General features: G+C 42.7%; 1 protein-coding gene across 1 annotated transcript in view; it reads right to left on the bottom strand.

The window, feature by feature from the left end:
• LOC123498942 (locomotion-related protein Hikaru genki-like) overlaps positions 1 to 12500 on the bottom strand; it is a 170306-nt gene that overhangs the window by 83839 nt on the left and 73967 nt on the right. The window contains exon 4 of the mRNA XM_045246518.1: positions 216 to 321. Coding sequence (XP_045102453.1) covers positions 216 to 321 — 106 coding nt within the window. The remainder of the gene's footprint in view (positions 1 to 215; positions 322 to 12500) is intronic.

The following is a 12500-nucleotide window of genomic DNA, read 5'->3' as shown; positions in this document are numbered from 1 at the left end:
CCCTCCTTAATATCCTTTACCTCAATTTCCTCGTCTACTTCGTGCATGCATACACCTTCTCCTCCACCTCCACCTCCTCCACTCCTCCTCCTCCTCCTCCTCCTCCATCTCCTCCTTCAACATTTCCCGTCAAACACAACGCAACACAACTCGACACGACACGAAACAACTTCACACACACACACACACACACACACACACACATATACACTCACCGTGCTCCAGGGAACAGAGAGGGCCCACCCATCGACCCGAGACACACTTAATCTTGCAGACTCGCTTCTCGTCGTAAGGACCCACCACGCCCATGAACATGACCTCCTGCAGGGGAAGATTAACGTGTGGGATTAGTATGTGGGGAGGGAGACAAGGGAAGAGGGGGGAGAGGGTGGGGATTGGGAGAGATTGTGAGAGAGAGGAAGAGTGGGAGAGGTTGGGATGGGATTTGTGGGATGGGGGTAGTTAATGAGAGAGAGAGAGAGAGAGAGAGAGAGAGAGAGAGAGAGAGAGAGAGAGAGAGAGAGAGAGAGAGAGAGAGAGAGAGAGAGAGAGAGAGAGAGAGAGAGAGAGAGAGAGAGAGAGAGAGAGAGAGAGAGAGAGAGAGAGAGAGAGAGAGAGAGAGAGAGAGAGAGAGAGAGAGAGAGAGAGGAGGAGGAGGAGGAGGAGGAGGAGGAGGAGGAGGAGGAGGAGGAGGAGGAGGAGGAGGAAGAGAAGTGCTCAAGATGAATTAGTTCGTTAGAGGATATGGAGGAGGAGGAGGAAACACAGAAGGAGAAGAGTTAACATGTAGCAGGGGGAAATGAGTAATGTCGGAAGAGGAGGAGGAGGAGGAGGAGGAGGAGGAGGAGGAGGAGGAGGAGGAGGAGGAGGAGGAGGTGAGAGAGAGAGAGAGAGAGAGAGAGAGAGAGAGAGAGAGAGAGAGAGAGAGAGAGAGAGAGAGAGAGAGAGAGAGAGAGAGAGAGAGAGAGAGAGAGAGAGAGAGAGAGAGAGAGAGAGAGAGAGAGAGAGAGAGAGAGAGAGAGAGAGTAGGGGTTATGATGTATGTTTAATAAAGCTTGAGTGGAGAGATCAGGGAGTATGGGAGAGGAGGGAGAGGGAGAGGAGGGAGAGGGAGAGGGCTGAGGAGGGTGAGTAAGTGGCTAGGTAGAGGAAACGAGGTGGGAGGCGGCTGGAAATAGGAAGGGATTATGGACCTTATTATTAAACACTTACTTCTCTCATTGGTAACATTCAAAGACCATAGATGATTAAGATTACCTCTCTCTCTCTCTCTCTCTCTCACACACACACACACACTAATTTTTATTTATTTATTGACCACAACCAAATATTACAGTTACAAGAGGACTTGGAAGATATGGTTCATTAAAATGTCTTCACACACACACTATCTCACCATAGAAATCATGAAAACACACTTAAAAACCACAATAATTCAACTAGACCCCTCTCTTTTAAGTCAGGTTAATGCACAGACTCCTTCCTCTCCCTCTCTCTTACTCTCACTCTCTCCTCACTCTCATACACAGATTCTCTCGCCCCAAAGCATGAAAACATCTTTTAAAACCACAATATTTCAACTACACCTTATTTTTTTTTTTTTAGTAAGGTTAACAGAAACCAATAACTTAGACTTTCTTTCCTCTTACTCTCACTCACTCTTTCACTCTCTCACACAGACACAAACACAGACACAGACACAGACCTCAAAGCATGAAAGAACCCTTAAAAACCACAATAATTCAAGTAGACCCATTTTCTATAGTCATATTAATACACAGAAGCCAACAATAATTTACACTTCCTCTCCTTTTACACTGCTTACACTGTTCACTCACTCTTTCACTCTCTCACACACACACTAGGTCACCTCAAAGCATGAAAGGATCCTTAAAAACCACAATAATTCAAGTAGACCCATTTTTTTCAGTCAAAAGGCACAAAAAAAAAAAAACCCATGAAAATCTAAACCTAAACCTGCAAGTTATAAATGGAGAGAGAGAGAGAGAGAGAGAGAGAGAGAGAGAGAGAGAGAGAGAGAGGCAGGGTAGCTGAAGTGACGTGGGGAGGGGGTGAGGCTGGCGGAATGACTGGCATGCGGGAGGGAAAACAGGGCGCAGGGAAGGGAATGACACAGGAGTGATTGATGAGGCTACTGTGTGGGGGGGGGGAGGGAATTAATAATGGGTAGACAAATTCGCAGTGTGGGGTGATGACGTGAAAAATATTTATGGCAGTGACTGTGGTTAAGGAAAGGGACGAGGAGGGAGCGAAGGGAGAAGATAACAGGAGGAATTAGTAATGCATAGGACTGGCTGGGATTAGACAGGGAAAGATAGGATGAGTGAGATAAGATGCAGAAGTGAGGAAGGGAAATGAAATGAGATGAAAGGGATCCAGATGCGAGGACGGGAAGGGAAGAAGAGGAGAGGAGGAGGAGGAGGTGGAGGTGGAGGAGGAGGAGGAGGAGGAGGAGGAGGAGAAAGCACTATACGGGGCAGGAGAAAAGGATAGAATCTTGCAGCGAAAGGAGGAGAAGGGAAGGAAGATGGAACGGAGAGGAGAGGAAAGGGAATGAGAGGAAGAGGATGAAGGATGGTGATAATAATAATGAAAAGAAATTCTAAAATCAGTATAGCGCTATGAATTAACATAAGCTTATGGGAAAAGTAATTAATGCACATAATTTTACACATTTGTATCATAGTGCATTAACACACACACACACACACACACACACACACACACACACACACACACACACACACACACACACACACACACACACACACACACATTACATGCAAAAAGTAATTGACTCATTTCGTTCATCAAACAAAAACCGTTGAATCACGAGAGAGAGAGAGAGAGAGAGAGAGAGAGAGAGAGAGAGAGAGAGAGAGAGAGAGAGAGAGAGAGAGAGAGAGAGAGAGAGAGAGAGAGAGAGAGAGAGAGAGAGAGAGAGAGAGAGAGAGAGAGAGAGATATTCATGAACAGTTAATAACAAAAACATCAACACAATACGAATAAGAAAACAATTAAACACTCATAAATACTGGAGTTAAAAAAAATAAATAAAATGAAATAGAATGGAATAAATGATAAAGAAAAAAAAAAAAAAAAACAATGAAATGGAAGCAGCACCAGCATTTGTCTTTATCAACTAATTCCATCAGCTCTACAAGGAGACTGGTAACTGAGTGAGCCTTTTTGCCCTTTATAGTTTTTGTTGCCCTTGACCAATCCTCCTTCCTCTCTTACATAAAAACACCAACACCAATACCAACAGCAATAGTAACACCAACAACAACACCAACAACAACACCAACACCAACACCAACAGGATCAGCAATAGCAACACCAACACCAACACCAACATAACACCAATAGCACCACCAACAGCATCAGCAATAGCAACAACAGCAACAGCAACACCACCAATAACAACACCAATAACAACACCAACAACACCACCAGCAACAACAGCCACAGGAACAGCAACACCAACAATAACACTCTGAGATGCAACACGTTACACTACGACGTGCATGCAAATAAACAGAAGCTTTCACACAAATGCTGCATCTATAAAAAAAAAAAAGAAAGAAAAGAAAAAGAATAAATGAATGAATGAATAAATAAATAAAAGCATTTGTAATTAGGCTCAACGTTACTCGCTGTAGAATATTTGCCACTCGTTACCACGTGTTTGGACTGCGAGTTTGAACACGGAATGCAAGGAGAAAAACACACACACACACACACACACACACACACACACACACACACACACACACACACACACACAAGGGTTAAAAAAAAACTGCAATAATGAAGATACTAAACAGTCAGATTTCGCACGATGTCTGATTAATGTGCTGGTATTTTTTTTTTAAATAATGTGTGTGTGTGTGTGTGTGTGTGTGTGTGTGTGTGTGTGTGTGTGTGTGTGTGTGTGTGTGTGTGTGTGTGTGTGTGTGTGTGTGTGGTGACAGCCCTACACAATCAGCCCAACAACTCACAACTTCCATTATACTTGAAACAAAAGCAATTTCACCAGTGCAATAACCCGTACACACACACACACACACACACACACACACACACACACACACACACACACACACACACACACACACACACACACACACACACACACACCATACATACTATAATAAAAAATGTAGAGAGAGAGAGAGAGAGAGAGAGAGAGAGAGAGAGAGAGAGAGAGAGAGAGAGAGAGAGAGAGAGAGAGAGAGAGAGAGAGAGAGAGAGAGAGAGAGAGAGAGAGAGAGAGAGAGAGAGAGAGAGAGAGAGAGGAAATAACCAACAGCTGTCACGAAAAAAATAGTAGCAATAGTAATAATTAAAAAAAAAAAAAAAAAAAAAAAAAAAAAATTCCTCCTGTAAAGTTTAAGCTTAGCCTGTGGAAATCAGAGCCAGCCCTGCCAGACACACACACACACACACACACACACACACACACACACACACACACACACACACAAAAGAAAAAAAAATAAAGTACTTTTTTTTTCGAAGTACTGTCAGTTTTGGTTTTTTTTTTTTTTTTTTTTTATTGGGAAACTCTTCTTCATGGCGTATTTTGGTCTGCATGGCATGATGTGTGTGTGTTTGTGGGTTGAGGGGGGTTTGGGGGGGGTAAATGGAGAGGTGGTGGCTTGGTGTGTGTGTGTTTGTGTGTGTGTGTGTGGGTGATGGTATGGGAGAGGGTAGTGTTGTGGCATATATGGTTTTATGGTGCGTTATGGTGAGTCTCTGTATGGTTAGTGTGTTGTGGTGTCATGGCGCGTGTGTGTTTCATCGTTGGCGGCAGGTTGAAGTGCATTGCCTCGTGTGCTGGGAAGATAAAATGTGGTTTGTATTCGACTATTTCAATTTTCTAACACAAGTTGATTTAATATTATTTGTGTATATTCTTTTAACTCTTCTTTCTCTTCCTCTTTTCTCCTACATGAGGCAGGCAAGGCAGGCTGATGGTTCACATGCAACTGTTTTTCCTTTTTCAAACATTGTCATCGGTTGAATTAATGTTGTTTCTATATAATCTCCTTTTCACTCTTCTTTCTCCTCTTCCTCTTTTCTCCTCCTGAGCCACGCAAGGCAGACTGATGATTTATATGCAACTGTTTATTTTTTTTTCCTTTTTTCAAACATTGTCATCGGTTGAATTAAAGATATTTATATATTTTCTACTTTTACTCTTCTTTCTTTTTTTCCTTCCTGAGGCACGCACGGCAGACTGATGGTTTATATGCAATTGTGTTTTCTTTTTCCAAACATTGTCATCGGTTGAATTCATGTTATTTATATATATTCTCCTTTTTACTCTTCTTAACCCTCTTCCTCTTTTTTTCCTTCCTGAGGCACGCATGGCAGACTGATGATTTATATGCAACTGTTTTTTTTTTTTTTTTTTCCAACATTGTCATCAGTTGAATTAAAGATATATACATTCTCCTTTTTACTCTTCTTTCTCCTGTTCCTCCCTTCTCCTTCCCGAGGCAGGCAAGGCAGAGTGATGTTCGTGGCCTGGCGCAATATCGAAATGGCACATCCCTCCCTTCGCCTTTAAATTGTGGTGGATGAAGAATGGATGGGTTTTCAATTTGGGCTTCTGTTGCTGTGGCTTGCATCATACGCCTGCCAGCCCAGCCGCCACGCCTCCGAGCCTGGAAACACTGTCATACTGCCCACACGAGTTTCCCGTAAATGGACAAGCCTTTTTATTTGCTGGGAATCTCGTAAATAATTCAAACAGATGTGAAAGCAAAAATATATAGAGAAAAAGAGATAAAAAGTTCCGTCGCGCACGTTGCACCAACCCTGAGATTAAGGACGAAATATTTCCCTGGTTGTGTTACCCCGTTGGAAAGAAGGAAGAGCTGTAAAATATATATAAAAAATAGAAAATAATAAATCTTTCCCCGGGCCGAACACACCAGCAGGCTTAGCGGCGTCCTTCCCTTCCTTCCTTCCTCCCTCAGTTAAAATGATCAGTTTTGGCACGGGCGGGAAGGAGGGAGGGAGGGAGGAAGGTGGGTGGGTGAGTGGAAGGGTGGGGTGGGTGGGCGGGAGGCTCCAGCTGATGTCTTCCGCTAAATATATTCCCGAGTTAAGTAATGTCGGAGCAGCAGCCTGGGGTCTTTGTGTGAGCCGCCCGTGTGAGCCAGCAGCACCTCCCCATCCTCCCCGCCACACACCACCGCCCGCATTCACCCTCCGAGGCATTATGATTCTGGTGGGGCAGTATTCACACAAGACAGCACGAGGGGTCCATTTCAGAAGTTAGGGAAGTAAATGCTGCTAAATATCGTTCCTCACACTACACCATGCTGAGAGATTTCACCTTCCCCTATTTCTAAGAGGTTTACATTGGGATCATTATGCTTCTTGGCAACAGCAACAGAGGATGTGATGTATAGACTGCCTGCTTTCCTGCCTGCTTGTCTCCTGCATGCTTCTCTGCCTGCCTGCCTGCCTGCCTGTTTGCTTGTCTGCCTACCTCTTCCACGGGCCACACAATATTAAGGGACTGAAGGAAGGAACAGGTTAGGAATAAAGAATGAAGGAAGGATGAGGGATAAAGAATGAAAGAAGGGAAGGGTTAGGAAAAAGAAATGAATGAATGAAGGAAGAAAGAATGAGGGACAAGGGATGACAGAAGGAAAAGATTAGGAATAAGGAATGAAGGAGAGAAGGATGGATGAAGGATAAGGAATGAACGAAGGAAAAGATTACGACTAAAGAATGAATGAAAGGAAGGATGAAGGATAAGGAATGAAAGAAGAAAAGATCAGAAATAAGGAATGAAGGAAAGAATACGGATAAAGAATGAAAGAAGGAAAAGATTAGGAATAACGAATGAATGAATGAAGGAAGGAAGGAAGGAAGGAAGGAAAGAAGGAAGGGAGGAAGGATAAGGAATGAGGGAGGGAGGAGACTGCCTGTTCAGTGTGTGTGTGTGTGTGTGTGTGTGTGTGTGTGTGTGTGTGTGTGTGTGTGTGTGTGTGTGTGTGTGTGTGTGTGTGTGTGTGTGTGTGTGTGTGTGTGTGTGTGTGTGTGTGTGTGTGTGTGCAAAGGAACACAGGTACATACATCATTATTATTATATCGCCATAGGTAGGGACGCTTTGAAATTAATTACTTAGATATGTGGCAAGTATGAACATATAAGATTATTACTGTTACCCTCTGCTTCATCCGATATCACTGGTGGAGAGTTGAAAAAAAACTAATATGAATGGTAACTACACACACACGAGAGAGAGAGAGAGAGAGAGAGAGAGAGAGAGAGAGAGAGAGAGAGAGAGAGAGAGAGAGAGAGAGAGAGAGAGAGAGAGAGAGAGAGAGAGAGAGAGAGAGAGAGAGAGAGAGAGAGAGAGAGAGAGAGAGAGAGAGAGAGAGAGAAGTGCTCTAGTTACCACCCCCTCCCCTCTCTTCCCACGGCGATACTTTCTCTGTAACTCTATATCAACTGCAGCACATTTTACACTAATTAAAAGGACAAACCCTGGAGGAATCACCGCCACAATCAAACAGGTCTCCATTAATTATAGTACCAACAAGCAGTTCATCACATAATTAACGAATGAAATACACATGCTCTTTTATTTTCCTCCACCACCATTCCTTTAGGCCATAAATTCTTGCAATAACTGTGAAGCACTTTGGATCGTGAGCAATAACTAATAAAGACTCGGTAATGAGCAGTGATTTGCTAGACACACGGCCATCACATCCATTCAAAACGCATCACATCTCGCTGTCATTGAATAAAAGTGCCTTTCTTGCCATAATCAGTGACAGGTACTTGAGAGAGAGAGAGAGAGAGAGAGAGAGAGAGAGAGAGAGAGAGAGAGAGAGAGAGAGAGAGAGAGAGAGAGAGAGAGAGAGAGAGAGAGAGAGAGAGAGAGAGAAATCAGGGCTACGTAATATAAAAAAAAATTATCACGGAGAACATACATACGTGCATAGAAGAACAGCAACAACAACAACAACAACAACAACAACAACAACAACAACAACGACAACAACAACAACAACAACATCCGGACTCGTTCCATTTCTCTGTAAAATTGACACAACTTAATATAGGAAAATAATAATGATAAACAAAATAGGCAAACTAATTAACAAAACTAAGATATTCATTCCGACACTAGTACAAAACGTATTTAAGTTCATCTAGTACGTCACTTGAGCCTTTCAGTACTAGGATGCATTTTTATTTTAAGTTTTGGGTGTGATTGGGCGCTTTTATTGACATTAGGAAGGGTCTATGGAGGTCAGAAGGTTCATGGCCACAGTCTCCACTATTTTAATCCCCACATAAGTTTTCTGAAGCTGTATAAAATCACCAAATAGTAAGCAGAATAAATATGTGTCATGGTACTGAAGAGGTTAAGCAGCATTTGTTTTTTACTTGTACGCAGCGGTCAGTCTCTGTAGTCTCTTCCTTCATACCTTCACCTCACCCTTATTCCTTCTCATGTCAGGGGAAGTTGGTCAAATCTCTTCAGTACCAGGAAGCGTTTTCATATTCATTCTGGTTACTATTAGGATATATATATATATATATTTTTTTTTACAGCTTCAGAAACATGTGTTGGGATTAGAATAGTGAAGACTGGCCATTAACCTGTTGACCTCCATAGACCCTTTCTAATGCCAATAAAATCGTCTAATCACACCCAAAAAAATCAAGGTAAAAATGCGTCTCAGTAATGAACGGGTTAGCACACACCTGGTCGCATTGCTATGACAAGAATAAAATGTGACTGACTTGTACACTTTTCCAATCCAACCAGATCAACAATGAAATAATAACAATAAAAAAAAAAACACGAAAACACTAGAAAAAACACACAAATTAACGAGTACCATACACACACACACACACACACACACACACACACACACACACACACACACGCTTGCCAACTGTACAGCATCGCATGAACTACGTATTTTTCACAACTATATTTCCTGTTGTGAAGCGTTACAGGAAGAGAGTCTGGCTGATGGTAAAATGACTCGCGGGTATGAACGTGATACAGTTTGATGTCGGAATAATGGTTTCAGGGAAGGAAGGAGCGGCTGGAAAATAATCACGTTGTAGGGATGATGTGCTGACAGTTCTGGCTCGCTGTGGTATTGTCGTTGTTGTTGTTGTTGTTGTTTTTATGTATATGCGTATGTATGTTCTCTGTGACCATCAGTGTCATACGTAGCAGTGATTTCTCTCTCTCTCTCTCTCTCTCTCTCTGCTTAGTGAGGAGGAAAAGGCCAGTGTAAATGATCTAATGCATACTGAAAAGACTGAAGGATTGGCTGTAGTGCATCAGTTCAGTAACCTTTCATCAGTGTGGTGTACGACAGGCAACACTTTCTCTTATGTCACGCACGTGGAAGTTTGGAAGCACCAGTCGTAAACGTATAGTAAATTCTAAACAGATGCGCCATTTATTTATTTGAACTAGTGCCCTCTATAGACGAAAAAGAGGCACTAACACACATCAAACACCGTACACGAGGGATATAAATAGATGCGCCATTTCGTAAATATAAAGCATTGAATAATTGTAAAAGAAAATACACAGGAGGGTAAAGAGAACTGATTTAAATTTACTTCTTTAATTAATAAGAAAAATAACAAAAGCCGTCACAAGAGTAAAAGGAATAAGGATGGTGTGTGTGTGTGTGTGTGTGTGTGTGTGTGTGTGTGTGTGTGTGTGTGTGTGTGTGTGTGTGTGTGTGTGTGTGTGTGTGTGTGTGTGTGTGTGTGTGTGTAACTAATGGAAGTGTTCTTATCTCTCTTAATACTGACTCTGTGCACTTAAGGTTTTATTTGAAGAAAACGTTTTTAGTTACGATTCTGTTTTTATTCACAATTTCACTGTTAGATGTTTTGATTCTGTAGAAGAAAATACTATATTCATGTAAACACATTTTGTCAGTAAACTTCTACTACTGCTACTACTACTACTACTACTACTACTACTACTACTACTACTACTACTACTACTACTACTACTACTGCTACTGCTGCTACTACTACTACTACTACTACTACTACTACTACTACTACAAACAATAACAATAACAACTACTGGTGCTACTACTACTACAATAAAACAACAACAACAACAACAACGACTACTACTACTACTATCACTACTATTACTACTAAACAACAACAACAACAACAACTACTACTAATACTACTACCACTACAACAACAACAACAACAACAACAACAACTACTACTACTACTACCCCTACTACTACTATTACAGGGATTAACTGGGTGAAACGGGCTGCTGACAGAATGGCGAGGCTGGGGCTGTGGACCGTACACTGCACCTAGTACAAACTACACCGAGGCAACGCACTGACTAATGTATAAACGTAATTAAGAGCGTAACGTTATCAACTCACTGGAAACACGCCATATGTACACGAACGTCCTTTTTAATTACACGGCAGTTGTCGCAGATAAATAACTGGTGATGCGCTTCCTTTTCCCCGCTAATAGGCAAACAGCAGCAATTACCCAGTACGAGGAACATAATTAACCACGTGTCACATCCACTGGCCACGGCGTCATGGGAGGCTGGTAAGGCTGGTGGGTGAAGTAGAGTGGATAGGAGAGGGATGTTCGATGTGGATGATCTTCTAGTGGTTGAAGGGGAGGAGAGGGGAGGGGAAGGGGAGAAGAGGGGAGGGGAAGGGAGAGAGATGTTCAAAGTGTGGAAGGGAGGGAAGGGAGGGAGAGGAGGGGGAGGGTAGGAGAGGGAGATGTTCAAAGTGGATGATGATCTTCTCGTGGTTGGAAGGGAGCGGAAAGGAGGATGATGTTCAAAGTGGATGACCTTCTTTTAGTTGGAGGGGAGGGGAGGCGAATAGGATGGGAGCTGTTCAAAGTGGATGATCTCGTAGTGGAGGGGAGTGGAAAGGAGGGGGATGTTCAAAGTGGAAGGTCTTCTCGTCCCCTCCACCTCAAACGCCACTTTCAAACTTGGCTTCTAAAACTTACCAACGCACCACATTTCCACTTTAACTAATTAACCGCGGCGGGAGAGAGAAAAAAATAATAAAAGAAACACAAACAAATATCTGGACACGTATCACTCATTGGCATACGTGTAAACTCATTGAAAATATTTAGGACACTTCTACACTGACACGTTAAACTCAACTTATCAACTCTGGATGGCTGAAAATTTAATAACATCACCATCTGCTCTTCTCTAACTTAACTTTTAACATCCTAACACCAATGCATGTATGTGTGTATGTATGTACCCGCAGTATTCACACTTAAATAAGGTAAAGAGGAGTAATTCAAGGAGGAGGAGGAGGAGGAGGAGGAGGAGGAGGAGGAGGAGGAGGAGGAGGAGGAGGAGGAGGAGGAGGAGGAGGAGGAAGAGGAAGAGGAAGAGGAAGAGGAAGAGGAAGAGGAAGAGGAAGAGGAAGAGGAAGAAGAGGAGGAGGAGGAGGAGGAGGAGGAGGAATATAAAAGAAAGAACAGACAGCAATAGCCCTACTGGACCTAACGAGGGTGTCTGTGTGCCTAATCTACCATTACAGATTCTACGAGTTGGAGGCTGAAGGACACCAGGGTTCAAGGAAAGGAAAAGAAGAGAGCACAGGAAGAGATAAAGTCAAAGATGTGATTAGAAAGGTTGAAAAAGCAATGATACTATGATACTACTACTACAACAACTAAAAAAGGAGGAGGAGGAGGAGGAGGAGGAGGAGGAGAGAGGAAAAACAAGCTACACCCTGCCCATTCATCACTATATCACTAAATCACAAACTGCATACAAATAAATTCATCTCAGCTAAATGGCAGGACAGACAATTATTTTTTTTATTTTTATTTTTGGAGAAGGAAATATTTTAAGCAGTTAGCAAGTCACCAATGTCACCAAAAGCCTCTACAAAGGAACACAATCTCAGTAATCTTCCATTTCTTCATACGGTTTTAGTGAAGAAATAGCATAATGAGACAATCTATATTTTTTTAATGAGTTTACGTGATTCTGATTTCTATTTCTGTGTCATTTTTTTTTTCTATTATTCACGCGAGATTATTATTTACATTCCCACGGTGTTGCTGTTTACACATTCATGGGCAGGTGTTGAGTGGCACCATGGGAGGGAGGGAGGGAGGGAGGGAGGGAGGGAGGGAAGGAAGGAAGGAAGGAAGGAAGGAAGGAAGAGAGAGAGAGAGAGAGAGAGAGAGAGAGAGAGAGAGAGAGAGAGAGAGAGAGAGAGAGAGAGAGAGAGAGAGAGGAGGCCTTGGTGTGTCATAATCTGCTTCTTCCACTCCTTGCCTACCCTCCTCCCCTCCTCACCTCCCTCACCTTGCCTCATGCACCAATAAACCATGTGTGTCAAAATTCTTTACCACCACCACCATCACCACCACCACCGCAACCACTTAAACTATACCACCATCACCACCGTCACCA

The sequence above is a fragment of the Portunus trituberculatus genome, chromosome 48, assembly GCF_017591435.1.
Source record: "Portunus trituberculatus isolate SZX2019 chromosome 48, ASM1759143v1, whole genome shotgun sequence".
Lineage (NCBI taxonomy): Eukaryota > Metazoa > Arthropoda > Malacostraca > Decapoda > Portunidae > Portunus > Portunus trituberculatus.
Note: the sequence above shows the minus strand (reverse complement) of the source record. Positions and strands in the feature narration are given on the sequence as shown.